The 22,741-nt window shown below is 44.1% G+C and overlaps 2 protein-coding genes across 3 annotated transcripts; one reads left to right on the top strand and one right to left on the bottom strand.

Annotated features, from left to right (window-relative positions):
• Positions 1-16,359: 16,359 nt before the first annotated feature.
• LOC123145828 (uncharacterized) lies at positions 16,360-18,230 on the top strand. Of its 2 annotated transcripts, none has more exons than XM_044565327.1 (2): positions 16,360-16,559; positions 17,352-18,230. In XM_044565327.1, the coding sequence occupies exons 1-2, from the start codon at positions 16,420-16,422 to the stop codon at positions 17,968-17,970; spliced, it is 759 nt and encodes a 252-aa protein (XP_044421262.1). In that variant the 5' UTR covers positions 16,360-16,419; the 3' UTR covers positions 17,971-18,230. The 2 variants fall into 2 exon arrangements, with proteins under 2 accessions (XP_044421262.1, XP_044421263.1); XM_044565328.1 differs by having other exon boundaries at positions 16,371-16,559; positions 17,355-18,230.
• A 269-nt stretch (positions 18,231-18,499) lies between these two features.
• LOC123145827 (eukaryotic translation initiation factor 3 subunit G) lies at positions 18,500-21,555 on the bottom strand. The gene is made up of 2 exons (XM_044565326.1): positions 21,068-21,555; positions 18,500-19,212 (listed from the first exon to the last, which is right to left on the bottom strand). The coding sequence occupies exons 1-2, from the start codon at positions 21,396-21,398 to the stop codon at positions 18,674-18,676; spliced, it is 870 nt and encodes a 289-aa protein (XP_044421261.1). The 5' UTR covers positions 21,399-21,555; the 3' UTR covers positions 18,500-18,673.
• Between the last annotated feature and the right edge of the window lie 1,186 nt (positions 21,556-22,741).

Here is a 22,741-nt window from a genome sequence, read left to right as displayed (position 1 = left end):
TCTGAGCCCGCTCATGCACAGTAGTCAGCTCTTCCAGAAATCAAACTGAATTTCGGATGCTTCTTCGCCCGGCCGACCAGTTATTAAACCTGCAGCCAGAGATACATGACATTCCAAGTTATGGACCAAACACTTGCTTATATGATGGTTTTAAATAAAGACATACTGAATATGCCGCTCTTCAACTTTTCATTTTCTTTTTGAGCGGCCAGTAGTTGAGCTTTTAAACTCTCTATCTTTTCGGAGCGAATGTCTTTTCCATCATCATGTTTTTGCTCCTGTGATGCCTTCTTCATGTCCGCTAATTCGGCATTCGCGGCGTGCAGCTGTGTTCGGCTTCATCCCAGTTCCTGGGACAGTATAGTGTTCTTCTCTTTGAGTACCTATAAGTCATATCGATCCTTAAATCGGTTGGCTCCACCACTTCAAGTCTCGGGGGCTACTAGTATATGCATACTCAAGATTGCGCAAAATTTATACCTGGATATTTTTGGAGAATAATTTTGTAACTTCGCGAGTCCGTCTCGAGCGGCTCGAATATATGCGTCCATCGAATTCAATGCGGCAAACTCTTGTTCGGAAAAGGCTGGGGCACGCAGGGATTCCCTCAAATGGCGATGGTTCATTACGCTCTCCACCTCAGAATTCATGACGGATACATCGTACGAATCCTCATGAGGTGGCGGTACTGGCGTCGTGCCATCCCTTGTCCTTGTTGACGAGTCCGGCGCCAGATTAGCGGGCATCCTGCTAGCAGGACGTTTTTCCACCGTCTGCCGCGTCCTCCTCCTAAACCAAGGGAAAAGGAAGTCTTGAGCACTCCGAACTCACGCCTTGGCATATGTTATGCGGACATACCTCGTTGAAAGTTGAGGGAGCTCTGCGTTGTTTCCAGTCCTCTTTCGTTTCGAACGATGGCCTTGTGTGGGGGGCGCCCTTGAGGAAATATGGTCCTTAGAGCGTCGATCCTGTTAAAATCTGGATCAGTACATTGAGTAAGGATGCAGATCTCCTTGTAAAAAGCCTTCGGATACTCATGATGCAGAAGGAATAGAGGCAAGGGTAGTCGGCAGTTATAGCCACTTCCGAGCCGTCAAGACTCGCCTGATAGAATACCCCGTCATCAAACTCTATATATATGTCCGGATCCTCGCAAAAGCCGGGGTCCTACTCACGATTGTGATCCTCTGGCTGGGGAGCAGGACTGTGAACGTCCTCGGTCATCTTCCTCCATGACTGTTGAGAGCGATAAAGGGCAAATTGGATTAGTGTCTGTAAATGCAAGAGAATAGGCACAGACGATCGAAATCTTACCCATTCGACGGGAGTGTGCATAGAGTAAGCCTCCCGGCAGTTTAGTCGGAGAAAATCTTCTTCTTCACCCTTATACGGCTCGGCCAACCTCGTGGCCATTTCGGCTGGGGTATCCGGACCCGTCCGTCTGCAGCGGGACGCGTCGTTTTCTCCGTTGTAACACCATAAAGGAGTTACTCTGGATTGGAGAGGTTGGACACAACTCTTCATCACGATCGCCATGACTTCGACTATCGAGAGTTCGGAATGGGCGAGCAGCCTGACTTTGCTGACCAACCTCTTTATCTCCGCACTGTCCTCTTCTTTGGGGCTTCGGGGACACTAGTTGAGGCGCTTCTTTAAAGGAGCACTGGAAAATTTGGGAAGGCCGCGCCGGACTGGATCCGGCAGTGGAACATCATCCATGCAAAACCATTCTGAAGACCACTGTGGGTATACCTCTTTGGGAGTTCCGATGAGGTATTCGGATCCGTCTATGTGCCATACTTCGGCACCGCCCACTTCAAATATGGAGCCTCCTTGATGGCGGGCGACGAGGCAGAAGAATTTCCTCCATAGTTCAAAATGGGCCTCGATGCCTAGGAACAGTTCGCAGAGGGCGACAAAACCTGAGATATGCAAAATCTAACCAGGGGTGAGGTTGTGTAGTTGGATGCCGTAAAATTCCAATAACCCCCGGAGGAAGGGATGGATCGGGAATCCCAGACCCCGTAACAAGAATGGGACAAAGCACACTCTCTCCTCCTTATTGAGGTTGGGAAAGTTCTCGGCCATCGCGTCGCGACCGGTTGAATACAAACCCGCTCGAACGGAGACTAGATCCGTGGGGGAGGTAGCCCTGCGTCTGGAGTCGGCTCAGTTGGAGATGAGGCACGGAGCAGCTTTGCCAATCGCCCTCCTGAGGGCCATGGGGCGCGAGGAGGAGCCTTGGGCGCTGTCCATGTCGGAAGATTTTGTTTGTGGCTAACCTTGTCGTTTTTCCCTCTGTGCGATATGAGATGGCATTTGGGGATCTAAATCTCCTTATATAGATGTCGTCCGAGTGCAGTTAGGGGCGTATTTGCAAAAGATCACATATTGTTCACATTCATTCGTCGCACGGGAATCGAGGCGACCACAGAGAAGAATCAAGAAGGCGGCGCCTCGAGGTCAGAGTCAGATTGTTGTCAATCCGAAGTATAACGAAGAACCCGCCTTGCAAAGCCGAAGACACGAAACCGGATACAACCTCGTCATTGAAGGCAAGTTCGGGGGCTACTGAGGGAGTCCTGGATTATGGGGTCCTCGGGGAGCCGGCCTATGTGATATGGGCCGGACTGATGGGTTGTGAAGATACGAGACAGAAGGCCTTCCCCCGTGTCCGGATGAGACTCTCCTTTGCGTGGATGGCAAGCTTGGCGTCCGGATGTGTAGTTTCCTTCCACTATAAACCGACTTTGTATGACCCTAGCCCCCTCCGGTGCCTATATAAACCGGAGGGTTTAGTCCGTAGAGGCTATCACAAATCATACAGGCTAGATATCTAGGGTTTAGCCATTATGATCTCGAGGTAGATCAACTCTTGTAACCCCTATACTCATCAAAGTCAATCAAGTAGGAAGTAGGGTATTACCTCCATTAAGAGGGCCCGAACATGGGTAAACATTGTGTCCCCTGCCCTGTTATCCTCGATCCTTAGATGCACAGTTCGGGACCCCCTACTCGAGATCTGCCAGTTTTGACACCGACAAGGACCGGCCACAGTCAAATTCGATTCAACTAAAGTAGGAGAAACAGACACCCGTATTAGTATTCAAATTCGATTCAACTAAACCTCAACACAAGTATTTCTCAAATTCACAACTACTTACTAGCATGGCTCTAATATCACCATCTTCATATCTCAAAACAATCATACGGAATCAAACTTCTCATAGTATTCAATGCGCTTTATATGAAAGTTTTTATTATATCCCTCTTGGATGCCTATCATATTAGGACTAATTTTATAACCAAAACAAATTACCATTCTGTTCTAACGACTCTAAAAATAATATAAGTGAAGTGCGAGAGTTCATCAATTTCTATAAAATAAAATCACCGCCGTGCTCTAAAAAGATATAAGTGAAGCACTAGAGCAAATTTTGCCTAGCTCAAAAGATATAAGTGAAGCACATAGAGCATTCTAATAAATCACGATTCATGCATGTCTCTCCCAAAAGGTGTGTACAGCAAGGATGATTGTGGCAAACTAAAAAGCAAAGACTCAAATCATACAAGACACTCCAAGCAAAACACATATCATGTGGTGAATAAAAATATAGCCTCAAGTAAAGTTACCGATAGACGAAGATGAAAGAGGGGATGCCTTCCCGGGGCATCCCCAAGCTTAGGCTTTTTGACATCCTTGAATATTACCTTGGGGTGCCTTGGGAATCCCCAAGCTTAGGCTCTTGCCACTCCTTATTCCATAGTCCATCAAATCCTTACCCAAAACTTGAAAACTTCACAACACAAAACTCCAACAGAAAATCTCGTAAGCTCCGTTAGTATAAGAAAATAAATCACCACTTTTGGTACTGTTGTTAACTCATTCTTTATCTATATTGGTGTAATATCTACTGTATTTCAACTTTTCCATGGTTCATACCCCCTGATACTAGCCATAGATGCATCAAAATAAGCAAACAACACGCGAAAAACAGAATCTGTCAAAAATAGAACAGTCTGTAGTAATCTGGATATTTCGAATACTTCTGTAACTCCAAAAATCCTGAGAAATTAGAACGTCCTAAGAAATTTTTTTATTAATCCTCTACACAAAGAATCAACTGAAAAGCACATTCCTGTGATTTATGAAAATTATTTTCGTGCAAAAGTTTCTGTTTTTCAGCAAGATCAAATTAACTATCACCGTAGGCTATCCTAAAGGTATTACTTGGCACAAACACTAATTAAAACACAAAACCACATCTAACCAGAGGCTAGATGATTTATTCAAAGCAAAACAGCACCTAAAAAGCAAAAACAAAAATAAAATTGGTTGCCTCGCAATAAGCGCTATTGTTTAACGCTCCTAGCTAGGCATAAAAACACGAATAGATCTAAATATTATCATCTTTGGCATTCAATCCATAAGTTGCTCTCATAATAGACTCATAAGGCAATTTAATTTTCTTTCTTGGAAAGTGTTCCATGCCTTTCCTTAACGGAAATTGAAATCTAATGTTTCCTTCTTTCATATCAACAATTGCACCAATCGTTCTAAGGAAAGGTCTACCAAGAATAATAGGACATGTAGGATTGCAATCTATATCAAGAATAATGAAATCTACGGGCACATAATTCCTATTTGCAACAATAAGAACATCATTAATTCTTCCTATAGGTTTCTTAATAGTGGAATCCGCAAGATGCAAATTTAAGGAACAATCATCAAATTCGCGGAAACCTAACACATCACATAAAGTTTTCGGAATCGTGGAAACACTAGCACCAAAATCACACAAAGCATAGCATTCATAATATTTAATCTTAATCTTAATAGTATGTTCCCACTCATCATAAAGTTTTCTAGGAATATGAACTTCCAAATTAAGCTTTTCTTCATAAGATTGCATCATAGCATCAACGATATGTTTAGTAAAAGCTTTGTTTTGATTGTAAGCATGAGGAGAATTCAACATGGATTGCAACAAGGAAATACAATCTATCAAAGAGCAATTATCATAATTAAAGTCCTTGAAATCCAAAATAGTGGGTTCATTGCTATCTAAAGTTTTGACCTCTCCAATCCCACTTTTATCAATTTTTGCATCAAGATCTAAAAACTCCGAATCATGGGACGCCTTCTAACTAAAGTTGACTCATCTCCAGTACCATCTTTATCAAGATATACATTGGAAAACAAAGATTCAATAGGAGTCACATCAATCTCTTTAAGATCTTCATCATTATTTTCACAGAAACTAGAAGAACATGCTTTTATAAACAGTTCTTTCTTAGCACGCATCTTAGTGGTTCTTTCCTTGCACTCATCAATGGAAATTATCATGGCTTTGAGAGACTCATTGATATCATGCTTGGGTGGAATAGATCTAAGTTTCAAAGAATCAACATCAAGAGAAATTATATCCACGTTCCTAGCCAAATCATCAATCTTAAGCAGTTTTTCTTCAATCAAAGCATTGAAATTCTTTTGCGAACTAATAAATTCTTTAACACTATTCTCAAATTCAGAGGGAATCTTATTATAATTTCCATAAGAATTTTTGTAGGAATTACCATAATTATTAGAGGAATTACTAGGAAACGGCCTAGAATTAAAATTACCTCTATATGCGTTATTACCAAAATTGTTCCTACAAACAAAATTCACATCCATAGATTCATTATTGTTTTCAATCAAAGTAGACAAAGGCATATCATTAGTATCAATAGGAGCACTCTTACTAGCAAACAATTTCATAAGCTCATCCATCTTTCCACTCAAAACATTAATCTCTTCAGTTGCATGCACCTTTGTACTAGTGGAAGATCTTTCGGTATGCCATTGAGAATAATTAACCATAATATTATCTAGGAGTTTAGTAGCTTCTCCTAAAGTAATTTCCATAAAAGTGCCTCCCACGGCCGAATCTAAAAGATTTCTAGAAGCAAAATTCAATCCGGCATAAATTTTTTGTATAATCATCCATAAATTCAAACCATGAGTAGGGCAATTTCTAATCATCAATTTCATCCTTTCCCAAGATTGTGCAACATGTTCATGATCAATTTTCTTAAAATTCATAATATCGTTCCTAAGGGAGATGATCTTAGCGGGAGGAAAATACTTGGAAATAAAGGCATCTTTACACTTATTCCATGAATCAATACTATTTTTAGGCAAAGATAAAAACCAAGTTTTAGCGCGATCCCTAAGCGAGAACGGAAATAGTTTCAACTTAACAATATCATTATCCACATCTTTTTTCTTTTGCATATCGCATATATTAACGGAATTATTAAGATGGGAAGCCGCATCTTCATTGGGAAGGCCGGAAAATTGATCTTTCAAAACAAGATTCAGCAAAGCAGTATTAATCTCACAAGATTCAGCATTAGCATCAGGAGCAATCGGAGTACTAATAAAATCATTGTTGTTGGTGTTGGAAAAGTCACACAATTTGGTATTACCTTGAGCCATCGTGACAAAGCAAGCAATCCAACACACAAGCACACAAGAGCAAACGAAGAAGACGAACGGAAGAAGGGCGAAGAAAAGGCAAATCTTTTCAAAAATTGTTTTAGAGGTGGGGGAGGGGAAAACGAGAGGCGAATGGCAAATAATGTAATGCGAGGGATGAGAGTTTATGATGGGTACTTGGTATGTCTGGGCTTGCGTAGATCTCCCCGGCAACGGCGCCAGAAATCCTTCTTGCTACCTCTTGAGCTTGCGTTGGTTTTTCCCTTGAAGAGGAAAGGGCGATGCAGCAAAGTAGCGTAAGTATTTCCCTCAGTTTTGAGAACCAAGGTATCAATCCAGTAGGAGACAACGCAACAAGCCACGGAATACCTGCACAAACAAACACCAACTTGCAACCAACGCGACAAAGGGGTTGTCAATCCCTTCACGGTTATTCGCAAAGTGAGATCTGATAGAGATGGATAAACGGTAAAGTAATATTTTTGGTATTTTTGGTTTAGGGAACGAAAAGTAAAGATTGCAAAATAAGGGAATGGCGATAGAAATTGGCAAGTTGACGGGAAACTAATATGTTGTAAAATAGACCCGAGGGCCATAGGTTTCACTAGAGGCTTCCCTCAAGATAGGAATTATTACGGTGGGTGAACAAATTACTACCGAGCAATTGATAGAAAAGCGCAAAGTTATGACGATATCTAAGGCAATGATCATGAATATAGGCATCACGTCCGTGTCAAGTAGATCGAAACGATTCTGCATCTACTACCATTACTCCACACATCAACCGCTATCCAGCATGCATCTAGAGTATTAAGTTCATAAAGAATGGAGTAACGTTTTAAGCAAGATGACATGATGTAGAGGAATTAACTCAAACAATATGATGAAAGCCCCATCTTTTTATCCTCGATGGCAACAATACAATACGTGCCTTGCTGCCCCTACTGTCACTGGGAAATGACACCGCAAGATTGAACCCAAAGCTAAGCACTTCTCCCATTGCAAGAAAAACCAATCTAGTTGGCCAACCAAATCAATAATTCGAAGAGACTTGCAAAGATATTAGATCATGCATATAAGTATTCAGAGGAGATTCAAATAATATCCATAGATAAGCTGATCATAAATCCACAATTCATCGGATCTCGGCAAACACACCGCAAAAGAGTATTACATCAAATAGATCTCCAAGAACAACTTGGAGAACTTTGTACTGAGAATCAAAGAGAGAGAAGAAGCCATCTAGCTACTAGCTATGGACCCGTAGGTCTGAAGTAAACTACTCACGCTTCATTGAAGAGGCAATGGTGTTGATGTAGAAGCCCTCCGTGATCGAATCCCCCTCCGGCAGGATGCCGGAAAAGACCCCAAGATGGGATCTCACGGGTACAAAAGGTTGCGGCGGTGGAAAAGTGGTTTCGTGGCTCCCCTGGATGTTTTTGGGGTATAAGAGTATATATAGGCAGAAGAATTAGGTCAGGGGAGCTACGAGGGGCCCACAAGGTTGGGGGCACACCCTCCACCCTTGTGGCCGCCTCGAGGCTCTTCTGACTTGCACTCCAAGTCTCCTGGGTGTCTTCTGGTCCAAGAAAAATCATCGTGAAAGTTTTATTCCGTTTGGACTCCGTTTGGTATTCCTTTTCTGTGAAACTCTAAAACAAGGAAAAAACAGAAACTAGCACCAGGCTCTAGGTTAATAGGTTAGTCTCAAAAATCATACTCCCTCCGTTCCTTGATATAAGGTGTATAGATTTTTGAGAAAAAATCCAAAATATAAGGTGTATTGTGTTGCACCACTCGTTTGGATAATTTTTTTAGGGATTTGATTACATTTCCTTATATTAGGCAAGCTCCTTTATTTTCTCATGTCAATTAGTTAGGTGTAATCTCGCCCAAAACTTGTGAAATTTTCCCTCCAGGTGTGTTCTTTAATTTCCGTGCCAAAAACTATACACCCTATATTTAGGAACGGAGGGAGTATAAAATAGCATATTAATGCATATAAAACATCCGAAACAGATAATATAATAGCATGGAACAATCAAAAACTATAGATACGTTGGAGACGTATCAACTATCACCGCCCACAACTCTTTGTGTTCTACTCGTGCATATCATCTACGCATAGACCTGGCTCGGGTGCCACTGTAGGGAAACATAGCATGCAATTTCAAAAAAAAACCTACGCTCACGCAAGATCTATCTAGCAGATGCATAGCAACGAGGGGGAGAGTGTGTCTACGTACCCTCGTAGACCGTAAGCGGAAGCGTTTGACAACGCGGTTGATGTAGTCGAACTTCTTCTAGCTTTGGCCGATCAAGTACTGAACATACGACAGCTCTGAGTTCTACACACGTTCAGCTCGATGACGTCCCTCGTCCTCTTGATCCAGCAAAATGTCGAGGAAGTAGATGAGTTCCGTCAGCACGACGGCGTGGTGATGGTGATGGTGAAGTGATCCGCACGGGGCTTAGCCTAAGCACTACAAAGATATGACCGGAGGCGTAAACTGTGGGGGGGGCGTTAACAATTGATGTTGTGTGTTCTAGGCACCCCCTCCCAACATATATATATAGGTGGGAGGGGAGGAAAGGCAGCCAAGGGGCACCCAAGTAGGCCGAATCCTACTTGGGGTCTTCCCCAATTCGGCCTCCCCCCTTTCCATAATTGCCGGAGGAGGGAAAGGGAAGAGGAAGGAGAGAAGGAAAGGGGGGGCGAACCCCCACTTTCCCTTCTCCCACTCGGCCTCCTTCCTTGGGGGGCGCGCCACCCCTTGTGGGCTGGTGTGCTCCCCTCTTATGGCCCATATGGCCCATATCTTTCCCCCGGGGGTTCCGGTAACCCCTCCAGTACTCCGATAAATACCAGATACACTCTGGAACACTTCCGGTGTCCGAATACCATCGTCCTATATATCAATCTTTACCTCTCGACCATTACGAGACTCCTCGTCATGTCCATGATCTCATCCAGGACTCCAAACAATATTCGGTCACCAAATCACATAAGTCATATAATACTAAATCGTCATCGAACGTTAAGCGTGCGGACCCTACGGGTTCGAGAACTATGTAGACATGACCGAGACACCTCTCCGGTCAATAACCAATAGTGGAACCTGGATGCTCATATTGGCTCCTACATATTCTACGAAGATCTTTATCGGTCGAACCGTTATGACAACATACATAATTCCCGTTGTCCATCGGTATGTTACTTGCCCGAGATTCAATCGTCGGTATCTTCATACCTAGTTCAATCTCGTTACCGGCAAGTCTCTTTACTCGTTCTGTAATACATCACCTCGTGACTAACTCCTTAGTCGTTTGCTTGCAAGCTTATGATGTGTATTACCGAGAGGGCCCAGAGATACCTCTCCGATACTCGGAGTGATAAATCCTAATCTTGATCTATGCCAACTCAACAGACACCTTCGGAGATACCTTTAGAGCATATTTATAATCACCCAGTTACGTTGTGACGTTTGATAGCACACATGGCATTCCACCGGTATCCGGGAGTTGCATAATCTCATAGTCGAAGGAATATGTATTTGACATGAAGAAAGCGATAGCAATAAAACTGAACAATCAATATGCTAAGCTAACGGATGGGTCTTGCCCATCACATCATTCTCCTAATGATGTGATCCCGTTATCAAATGACAACTCATGTCCATGGTTAGGAACCTTAACCATCTTTGATCAACGAGCTAGTCAAGTAGAGGCTCACTAGGGACACAATGTTTGTCTATGTATTCACACATGTATTTAGGTTTCCGATTAATACAATTCTAGCATGAATAATAAACCTTTATCATGAATAAGGAAATATAAAATAACAACTTTATTATTGCCTCTAGGGCATATTTCCTTCAATTACTTGCATCATCTAGGAAGAAAAAACTAAAATAGAAGATAAAAGATGTGACCAGTTCAACATTGTGACAACTGATTCTACAAATAGTATGATTTCCGTTTCCAATGAAATTTCATTTGAACTACGAAAAATTCAAAGTTTTTTGGTACATACTACTATAATTGCCTCATGGTAAAAAATATTTTTTGTAATTATGCATGGCAATATACACATTCAAATAATTAATAAGTAGCAAGATGCCCATGTGTTGCACGGAACATCAAGATGCATTTGTATGAGTAGTTTATTTTGTGGGAGAAAAGGATGAACAAGGGAAGGCCTTATCTGCAAATGTGGAGAGGAGTGCGGGTAAATTATCATAGTTTCCTTCCTATCCGTCAGATATAGACCGGACGACCTATATTGCAGGATGGCAGGCACACCATCATCACCAACTCTCCTTTTATAAGAGTAGAGGAAATTAAAACTTAAAATACTTGGTCGGATTTCAGCTGAATTCTAGTGTATTTTACTTCATATTGCCAAGCTAAAACCTAAAACACTAAAAGCCGCGTATGGATTGATCCCTAATTCAGTTCTTTTTTCGTGGTTTTCTTTCCATCTCACAACTTCCATTTCTTGAGCCGACCTTGCCCGCTGGAGGTATGATTCCGATTAATGGGACTCAGTGATTTTTGCTATGGCCGGAATATTACTGAAACCAAAACTAAAAATCATAGTGCCTATGCCTAATGCATGTTGTTTAGCAGATAGCTAAATACAATAGAAATAAAATGAGCAAAGGTGTTAACTCTTGATACCCTATCACTAATTCTTTGCGAGCCAATGACTAAGGGGACTAGGAATTCATTCATAATCTAAATGCTAGAATATCTACCTTACTTTTGGTGTGTTTGTTTGTGCTCTGGATTTTGTAAAAATAGTCATGGAAAAGTTGTTTTGAGCTCATAACCATGGGAAGCCTCGAAGTTGTGTTGCTGAGACAATCGTGAAACTACAGATTTCGTAGGAATAGTTTGTGATGCCCCTGAAACCCTGAGAGCCTCTTTATACAATAATTTACCGTAAAAGACCAATTTATACACTAACTAACATTTAAATGACTTTTCGGGAAGTGAACTTACAACAATATACTTGTACATATAGATAATATAAATAGATAGCAATATCCTTCATCGACATGGCTATCATATCTCCCTCATCGCGCCTTTCTTTAGTTTCGTGGTGGTTAAAACAACCTTTTGTTCAGATCATGCCTTTACAACATATAAGCTATATTTAAAAGGTAAAAAAATGGAGCCTTCATAAATGATTAAGCTATTGATGGATGTTGACTTTTGTTACATGAATGCTATACAATAGCCTTGTCATGATCACTTTTTGTCGGTATTAGTCATTGTTTTGGTAGTCGTCATGATCCTCAGGTGGATATCAGGAGTGTTTTTTTGTCAGTTTTGGTGAAATCTCAGTGTTTTTTGTCAGGTTTGGTGAAATGTCATTTTCTTGTAGTTAGTCGGGGCTGGTGGATCATGGCATGGTATGGTGGTATAGCCATTGTCAGGATCCACCAATGGTGGTGCGCTGAGGGCTCAACCAACATCTTCTGTATCCATAGTGAAAAACCTAGGTCTGGCTACTTTCTGGACCCGACGACGACAATGACGATATACAATATAATGTTTTGTATCCGAAGATGTTGTTGTGGGTCATTGACATGCTTTTCGAGATGGAAGTCCAAGACATGGTCATGGTCAAATTTGGTGATGACGATGAGTGTCATATCCCTCGATACAGGGGTTTCTTGTGGACGATCTTTGTGTAGCTCCAGGCATGTGGATGATCTCTTGGTTGCCCTGAGCGTTGGGGTTATAAGAGGGACTCGGCTTTGGAATATATTGTGTTAGAGAAACCACCATGCTATATATTTTATTTTGGTGAGTTAATCTCATTAGTGATGTAGTTGTATGCATCCCTACTTAGTTGGTGTGATGTTTGGTGATAAAAGGAATCTTTCATTTTCTCAAAAAATAAAAACCTTAACAACAATTCATCATGACTGAGATTTATGAACATGCATTAGTGCCCCCCATCCCCTCCCCATTTTGTTTCCTGCGAAGGGTATTTTGGTTCGTAAAACTAATTAGTAAAGTCGGAGTCGTTTGCTCGGGGAGAAATGATGACAATGACAATTTGCTGGCGACCTGGACAGTGTTCCTCTCTTCGGCGTGGTATGTGGGTCTTCGTGGGATTGATGACAATTTTTATTAAGTAACCAGGCAAAAAAATTCTTCTTAATCGATGGACCGAGTAAAAAAAATCTCCGGTTATTAAAAAGGAAAATCAAAAAGATTGTCATGCCAAATGGATCATTCGAGAGGAATGCTCCAATCCTTCAACAGGGGATGCTCCAGCCATGCTGCCACCGGCACTGTTCTCCCTGCCTCCCGACATCTCTGAATGCCAGTGCTAGCGACGTATCCGACTATATCTCTGTGCAGCAGAGTACGTAGCGGCAGTGAACAGTCGGACGGAAGCCAGGAATCATAAGCAGCCAAGCAGCAGGAGGATGTTGCCAAGTTGGCGATGAAAGGAGAGGCATTCTGTCCGTTGGCTAGTCCCTAGGCGATGGATGCGATGCGATGCGGCTGGGAGGCCGGCAAGGGCCCAAAAGGAGGCGGCCGGGAAGCTCGCACGCGCCTGCGCTCCCTGTCTGCCGCTTTTCAACCGGAAAAAAGAAGACCCCATACGCATATGCTGATATGCATCTGCATGGCGCGCGCGGGTTGCTAGGCCAAAAGCAAAAGCCGCGACACTACCGGAGAAGCGAGAAAAAGTTGCCCCGCAGCAGCGTGCGCTGCGCGGTACGATCGGCTAGCTCGCTAGTCCGTTTGAACCCTGCTGCGCACATTCAGATTCCTCCGATCGGCTGGCTGGGGCCTCCGGAGATTTCCTTCCCCCCATCGTCTCTCACTGCATGTACGCTTGAATATCTAACAGTGTGCGTACGTACATTCGTATTGTATTATAGGAGCAGTACTGCTGCATCTTTTCTTGCAAGATGCGGATACTCGTCATATATACAGACTTCTACTTTTGGTCTGAAGAATATTTGGTCCGAGCATTTGGCAATTAAAAATCCGACGTAGCTAGCTTATAGCTAACCCATACAGTATATTGTACATATGTGTTTGCCTCTCTGCTTGAAAAGATCGCTCGCTGTACGTGTTTGTTTCTTGGTGTAGTTAAGCAAGGCATAAGCCAACACTGAACTCCTGCTACGTACTGCATAAACCCTGCTGCAGCCATTCTTTTCTATGAACATTCCTGGCGTAGGCAATTGACTAGTGCTTGCGTACACGACGACCAACGTTATCCCCTAAAACAGAACAACAGCAATACTCTAGTGCAGTATATATATCATATCGTTGATGCAGTAGATGGATACACATGCATGCAGGGCAGGGCAGGTACATCGTGGGTTGAAATGGAAGGGAATAGACGGAATGATGGCTTGTCGCCGGGCCAAGTTTATTCCCCTGCTGCTTAACGAGATCTGTCTGTCTGATCTAGCTGCTGCAGCAGTTGGCGGTGATTAGCTACTGATACGGAGCATAGAAGACGCCAGAGACAAAATGGTTGCTTGTTTAGGGATAAGGGCCACGGGACAAATTAGTGCAACTTTGGCCACGGTCCCTGAGGCCGGAGGCCGCGAGGCTCGGGCGACACGCATTAATGAACAAAAGCGTTCAGCTGGCCCATGTGCTTGCCCATCTACTGCCCGTAAATTCAATAAAAGAAGATCATGCATGTGATATAATTTATCACCACCACCGCACCAAGCCGCAGATTCACTTCATTTTCAGACAGTGTCATCGTACACCTATCTATCTATCGATCAGTAGCGATGAATTCACAATTTATGCAGCGTATCTACAAGAGTGACGTACCTCTGTAAATTTTTATAAGACGTTTTAATTAGGTCACTATTTGAAGTAATTACTTAAACATCGACACGTATGCATGGTAGTTATTTGCTATGGCATCGCAGGTTTATCCCCTCAGAGTTGGAGGCGCGGTAGGTGCGTGCACGCGGGGTAGCTAATCTAAGCCAAAGCCAACGTACGGGGTGACAAGTGACAAATAGTAGCGGCAAAGTGGATGATGATGGGCAAGGCGCCAAGGGCAAGCCTGCTGGGGGTTTAGGGGCAAGGGCCAGAGGACAAACCCAACACCAACAGGGAGCACGCACGTTATCACATCACCAAACCACCACCTTTGCCAATCGCCACTAGTACCCACTGATAAAGCGTCATGCCGGCGGTCGCCGTAAGTAAAATTCCACGGAACCCCCCGCCTGCTTTGGGACACAACAGATGGCCAGCATCTGTAGCATGGCATGGCAGATGCAGAGAGAGAGAGAGAGAAGAAGGAGCTGCGTGGGTACGTGCTCTGCGGGCGTGCTGATTGCTCCACTCTATTCCGGTGGTGGGTAGCTAGGCGCCGTATCAAAGTGAGCGCCGCTGATGGGCGAGGCGATGGCCGGCGGTGCGTGCATGCATGCATGGCGACGGCAGCTTTCGACATTTATTTTTGATTCTACCCCCGGAGGCCCGGACCACATTCCCCCCATACTTTCAGTGCCATCGGTAAACAAACTTCCACTGACCTGACCACCAGTGACTGACCACAGGGAGAGATGGGGAGAGGTGCTGCCTGCCGGCGGCGGGGGCAGTGGACAGGGGCGCTGTGCCAAGAAGCAGCGGCTACATGTAGAGCTACATGCCGCTCCAGGTTACATGGGCTCTTTTTTCAGAAAAAGAAATTGCATAGACTGGTGGTGTCTAGTGCATGAATGCATGATTAGGGTTCAGTGTTTCTTACTATTTACCTACTATTATATTACTTGTAGGGAACAAGCAATGTGGAAAGAGCATCATCTATTCTATTATATTTTAATGTGATTGGGAAGTAACTATCTACATTTAAGTCACCACTAACTAAGACAGACAAGCGAGACAAGAATATATTGATCGAACGACTACTGATGTCGATCGCCTACGAAATAACTAAGTATTTTGCAAGCCATCCTAAATTCATTGTTATTTTTCCATCGATATTTGAAACATAGTGAAAATGAAGAAGAAGAAAATACTGTGACAAAACTTTGTGAATCCGCGCAAAAAAAAAAGGCAAAACTTTGTGGAAATTGTTGCAACTGTTAAAGGAACCGACACTATAGCTTGAGTTCACTCTTCAAAGCTAACTGGATGAGTTGTTTGCATAGTCCAGTTGCAGTGGACGACGATTCTAGTCTCTAAGCTCTGTAGCGATGTTCAATGGTAACCCTTGTATCCTTGAGGAGCCCACCATCAAGATCAAGATTGCTAATAATGATATTGCTTGCAATTTAGACGATTTTAAAAGGAGAGTAAGAGAGTTGTAGCGGTGTGTTGCATGGATAAACTCCACCATGAGTGGAGGAGTTAATTGTTCATTGGTGTAGTGAATTGTTTTAGAAACGGGGACAAAGGTTTTGCCTTTTCACCATCAACTATGAAGTAGTTGCCTAGTTAATTAGAGAAAAATACAACAAACACGAACAATACAGAGGCACCCACAAGATTGGTGAACAGTACTTGCATGATGTCATGAGACCAACACTAATCTTGCGCCATGCATCGTTGCTATTGCAAGCTCTCTTCGTGTGTAAAAAGTAAGTAGGACTTTGGTCTTTTTTGAAAGAAAAAAGAGTAGGAGTGGTGACAAGTGAAAAAGATAGAGGATTGGTGGCAGGTGAATGCATGGGCCTTTTTTTTTGAGAGAGAGAGAGAGGGGTATGTATGCATGGGCCTAGTACTGTATTTTGGGAGCATGAATGAATAGTAGTATTTGGGCCTAAGACTACCCAGTCACCACCACAACAAAATATCATCCATATATGGGCTTCAGATGGGCCTAGCTAAGAGCCACCAAGAAAGGCCCGGAAAAGGAACAGAAGAGAGGAGAACATAACAAAGGAACAGGAAGCAGAAAACCTTACCCTGATGCTAATCCCGTCATGGCAGGACCTAGCCCATCCCCAGCTATGGCGGCGGCGGCGGCGGCCACGCCGGCGAGGGCCTGGTGGCGGCCGGAAATCCCCGCGACCGCCGCAGCCGCTGCTGGCAGCTGCTTCTTCCGTGCCGGAGGAAAGCGCTTGTGAGGCCTCTCCCCTCTAAGCTTTAATTTCAGGGTTTCCATCTCCAATTAGTGCGATGAATTGAGCAAAAGCAATACAGTACGTACTGTAGTATTTTGGCAACTTAGGACATCGGTTTGTCGGCCGGTAGCATCAGGTAAAGGTGGGATCTTGGGATTCTTGAATCTCGGCCCTCTGCAGTTTGTCACACGCTTTACTTAATCTTGGCCTTCTGCAGTTGGTTATTACACACTTTACTGAATCTTGGCCTTCTTCTGCAGTTAGTTACACACTTTACTGGCAACTGCTTTGGTTAAGACTAATTATGCCAGATACAGTTTTATTCTCCTCCTGCATCAGAAAATGAGCTCAAGTAGTAGGCAGAAATATAAAATGGTACAGTACCATTTCTTTGACTGAACCTTGGGAGTTTTTAGCCTGGAAGGAATTCGAGTCCCAATTCAAGTGAAAATTGCAGTCACCATACCAGTAGATAGCTTCGTTTTACTACTTTCTCGTTAGTCTCAATGTAGTAATAGTCTAACTGAGGTATGCTTAGTCCTCGGTGTAATTTCTTCTTATTGATCGAATTATTTTGCCACTTGGTTGAGTTGCTTCCTTTCATTCTGTTTAGGTTAAGGAACTCTTATTTCAAGTCTACTTCCACATTGATTATGCCCTTCTACAATTTGGAACATGTTGCCATGATCTCTGTTTGTCGCAAGGAATATTACTATGATTAATGTGCCGACCAAAGTTCAAAAATGATTAATGTGCTGACCATGTTGCAATTTATCTTTAAACATTTCTAGCAGTACAGGACTTCAAATGACAGGCAGAGCCAGCAGCATCCTCCCTCACGTCAAGAGCGGGGAGGCAGCGGAAGGGAGCCCCAACGCCGACGCCGACACCGCCACTGCGACCGCCCCCGTTGTCGACGAGGAGACCCTCCGCAATGACCTGGAGACGGCGATCGAGGAGGAGGACTACGGGCGCGCTGCCAAGCTCCGGGATGAGCTCCGACACCTGCGAGAGGACGGGCGGTCGTCGTTGCTGGCGGCGAACGCGCGGTTCTACGACGCGTTTCGGGACGGTGACCTGGCGGCGATGCACGCGGTGTGGGCGAAGGGGGAGCACGTGTACGTGGTGCACCCGTCGGCAGGGCGCATCTCCGGCTACGAGACGGTGATGCGGAGCTGGGAGATGGTGTGCGACGCCGACCACGAGTTCCCGCTGCGGTTCGACCTGCAGGACGTGGAGGTGCACGTCAAGGGGGATATTGGGTACGTGACCTGCCTGGAGATGGTGAAGACGAGGGGCAGCGGCGGCAGCTGGGGCAAGCAGCTCGCCACCAACGTCTTCGAGAAGGTCGCCGGCGAGTGGCTCATGTGCGTCCACCACGCCTCCCATCTCGACGACGACGACGAATGATCATGGAAGATGGATGATGACCAGGTTCGAACACAGGAGGTTTCGCGGTACAGACGTGAGCGTATAGAGTTACAGGCCATACCATTCGTCAGAGTTGAGAGACGTTTTATCATTTCTAGTTCTTCCATTTTTGTATCATCATCAAATACATATGCTAATTTTGTATTATCAAATACATATCCTATTTTGTGGAACCCTCCGTCCCGCTCAAACCAATGTATAAGACGGATTTCAATGAGTGACGGAAGTTGTTTTCTTTTCTACTGGTCACCATGAAATGTCACGGGAGAACCCACCAAGCGTATAGCATTCCCTCACGCCAGGACTATGCTTCACCAACCTGCTAGTGCTTATTATCGGGCAAGGACACCGGAATTTTTGCTAGAAGTAGAAGAGTTACACAAAGTTCGTGAAAAATCTGAGCTAAAAAACTGCATCTGCAGATTCTCAACTGATCTTGATCGTCCAGGTAGCAAAGATTAGCAAGTGGAGAAGTAACCAAATGAAGCAACAGGTATACAAAACTTGATGAAATATAAACTCAAGTGCCGTCCTTACGAAATTCACTTTTTCACCAACAGAGTGTAGTTATTCTCAACAAGGCAAAACACAGACACAAGCTCACGACACAAAAGTACTGGTATTTCGGAGACCATAATGATACGACACTTGTAGGAAATCTGGATGCTTAGTAGGCAAGTAACTAAGTAGGCCTAGGTGCAGCCATCTCCACATGGAGGATGAGGTTATCATAACCATACCCATTGAGCTTGCTGATGGCCTTCTCGGCGTCCTCCCTGTGGACAAAGTTGACGAACCCAAAGCCCCTGCTCATTCCAGTCTTCTGATCCACCGCAACGTAGACACGGCTGACCGGGCCAAACGTGCGGAACAGCTCAAGGAGGTCGGGCTCGCGGGTGTCCTCCGACAGATTGGTGACACGGACAGAGTTCTCGTCGTTCCTGCGCCTCATGTCGTGCCCAGCATCGGTATGAACAGCACCAGCCCTTAGCCTTGGAGCAACGTATGAGCCCTTGGCAGGGCCACTCAGTGCTGCAGGGCCGTCAGAAGTAGGAGGCATGTCCGATGCATCGGTCGGTGGAGCGAGGTCCTTGTAGGGGCACTTTGAGGTCCAGTGGTCACCCTTCTTACCACAGGTTCTGCAAACCATGAGAACAGCACCTCCCTTGCTTGCCATGGCCAGTGGGTCACCAGAAGCACTTGGTTCATCAGCTTTGCTCCCTACAATTAAATGAAGAGTCATCAAATAAGAGGGCGGAAGCCAGGCTAGTTTATTGACTTGGGAACCACAATAATGAAGAGGTTATCAACAAGGAATTATTACTACTATAAATGCTAAGAATGTCCATGTTACAGTTTGAACAGAACACAAGTGATGACAAAATAGAGTAATAGACATACAATATACAGGGCACAACAATGCAAGGTTACATTTGGGTGGTGGGCTACTCAAGAAAGAAAAGTTAGCATTCCCCAGAGCCAGTGTGATAGAATATCTTTGTGCTCCTCTAGAGCAGGAGCTCATCTAAAACAAAATACACGGGGGCACAACAATGCAAGGTTATGATAAACCGATCTTTAACCTACTCAACCACATCCTCCATTAACTGGCCTGAAGTAATAGAACATCTATGTGATCCTCTAGAGCAGGAACTCGTCTCAAAACAAAATTCAGAAAGTTAATTGGTTTATGGACTTCAAAACCACAATAATGAAGAGATTATCAAGAAGAAATTAATACTATCAATGTTAAGAAGGTCCGTGTTACTACATTTTAAGCAGAACACAAGTAATGGCTGAATAACAGGCGTAGTACATACATTGGACAAGAATGCAAGGTTACATTTGGGTGAGCTACGGAAGAAAGTAAAGTTAACATGCCACAGAACCAGTGTGCCATATACTGTAACAAACACATCTTTAACCTACTCAACCGCATCCTCCATCAACTAATATATATATGATCATCTAGAGCAGGAAATCATCTATTACAAAACATAGAAAGTTAATTTGGTAAACATAATCACCACATCACAGCAAATTGCAATGAGGAGAATGGGGGTACTCTCGTGTGATACTAAAGTATTCCAACTATAATTCTTGTACTAAAAAAACAATGCATTAGACTGCAATTGCTAATCCAATAATCAGGATTCTACAAGGACCTGCACACAACATACTTGAATCACCAGCATTCTAAATTTTTGTAGCAGATGTACAGAACTAGTTATCAATGTCACAAATGTATGTGTTAATGTCTGAGCAGAACACAAGTGATGTCAAAATAGAGTAATAAACATACAACATCCACGAGACAATAATGCATGGTTAGATTTGGGTGGGCTATCGAAAAAAGACTAGTTAACATGTCATAGAACCAGTGTGTTACATAAGAAATAAATCTTTAACCTAGTCAACCGCATCCTCCATTAACTGGACTGAAGTAATAGGATATCTATATGATCACCTAGAGCAGGAAACTATCTAAGATAAAACGCAGAAAGTAAATTTTGGGTTTTTGGTAAACATAATCACCGCATCACAGGTAACTGGAATGAGGAGCATGGGTTGCTCTCTGATGCCAGTTGTGTATTCAAATTATAATTCTTGTACTCCAAAACCAGGAGTACATAGAAACACAACTGAAAATCCCAATATCAGTCATTCTACATGGGGCTGCATGCAGCATGCTTAAATCAGCAGCATTCTAATTTTCAGTAGCAGATGTACAAAATTAGTATTCTGCCCCAGTACCCAATACTAGCATTGCTTCAAAAAATATTAATCAAAAAACTTTGGGAGAAATGGTCGGTACTACATCATAGCTACAATCTATTTACTGTCTTTCCAACATCTACCTCCTACTGTACTTCCAGTAACCAGCCAATTAGAAATGTTACTATGCACATGCATTTCCTAGATGTACATGTAACCACTAAACATAACAAAACAACCTGACTGTATCTAGACTTCTGATTGGATCAACGCCAATCTCGACTCTTAACAGTAATCCAAACAAAGAGGATGCCTAGCAACACAGCAGCTGATTCGGAGGAGAAGCGAAACGCCGACGGACCTGGGGCGCGCGGGCGCTCGAGGAGGATCTCCTCGGTGGAGACGACGGTGAGGCGCGCGGAGGCGTCGTCGCCGCTGGCGGCGTCGCCGAACTTGGACCAGTTGCGGCGCTCGACGGCGGCCTTGGAGAGGCGCGCGCGCGCGAGCTTGCGGACGCGGGTGGTGGTGGTGACCTTGACCTTGTTGCCGTCGTCGTCGAAGCGGTACTCGATCGTCTTCTTGAAGCCGTTCTCGTCGGGCCCGATGACGACCCGCGGCGGAAGCAGGAAGTCGAGGTCGCCCCCGTCGTCCTCCTCGAGCTCCCCCCACCGGATCTTCGCGTCCGCCGGCATGTCTGTCGCCCGCTCGCTCGCTCGCTGGATGGGGCGCTAGGGTTCGGGGTGCGGCGGCGTGGAATGGGGAGGAGTGGGGAGCTTTGGCTTGGTTGTGAAACGGGGATGTGTGGCTCGGATTAGTTTCTGGGTGATTTTGTTCGGCGAGGTCGTGGCCTTGGAGATGGGCTACGGGATGCAGTTGTTGGGCTGCGGAAGCAAGTCTCAGGAAGGTTTGCAACATGCGTGCAGGTGGGCCTTGTTGGATTGTGACCAGCTGGTAGCACGTTGCCTCAAAAAAAGATCTGCTTTCATCTAGGTTAGCTAAGTTTTCAAACACTCTTGATCAGGGGCGACATCTTTGGTTCATCCATCCCCATAATCCTTGTTGTATACCACTTCATGTGGACTATGATCAATAAAGCTTAGCTATACCCCTAAAAAAATCTTAAAATAAATATGTGACCCCTAGAAAAAATAAAAGTAAAAATCTGCTGGCGCGAAAGTATTTGTATTTTTATTGAGGGAAATTTCTCAGTATTCATGATTATTCTTCGTTCCATTTCCATTTTATGGATGAAAGAAAGGTGATATTTTACGGATGAAACCACACATTGAAAATGGCGCACATACACACAATCAGATTGCAGATTTAGGCGAGTGAAGATCCAAAGTTCCATCATTGGAAAGTGCTACGACAATTCCTCACACTTGGGATTATCAGGCTGCAACAGAAATTTGGACCTCTTGCGCTTGACCTCAACAACTCACGCAACGGGGGCGTGATGACAGATCAAGAATCTTCTGCTTCAGTATTAACGGTCACATCGGCAAGTTATTCTACCACATCAGCGACGGTGGCCGTTGCAGCAGCCGTGAGCGCATCAGATGCACCTTCACACGGAACAGCTTCAGCAAAGGTGGCGAGGAGCCCGCCACACCAGCTTGCGCGACCGTAACTGCTAACATCCCCGTGGGCGGTTCTTCAAGATCAACAACCTCAGTCAGCTACAATGATGTTGTTCTTAACCCAGGAGAAGACCTAGTCTTGGTAAAATGCATCTTTTTCACACCCTTCTTTGATTTTTTTTATGACAATAGAAAGGCAAAATGGGGATGATGAAAAGGAGTTGTGAGATACTAGGAATTTAAAAAAATCAGCCTATCTTGACTAAGTTATATATGTTGTATAAATAAGTTATCAGATGCTACTCCCTCCGCCTGGGTTTATTAGGTCCGCGAGCAAAAAAATCTGCCTGTTTTTACTAGGCCCACTTTGAAGATCACCGTACATTTTCCCCTCAAATTAACTGTTGAGCTATAAGGAGGCTAAACTCTGGAATCTGCGCTACGCATGCGTTCCA

This window comes from Triticum aestivum, chromosome 6D, assembly GCF_018294505.1.
Source record: "Triticum aestivum cultivar Chinese Spring chromosome 6D, IWGSC CS RefSeq v2.1, whole genome shotgun sequence".
NCBI lineage: Eukaryota > Viridiplantae > Streptophyta > Magnoliopsida > Poales > Poaceae > Triticum > Triticum aestivum.
Note: the sequence above shows the minus strand (reverse complement) of the source record. Positions and strands in the feature narration are given on the sequence as shown.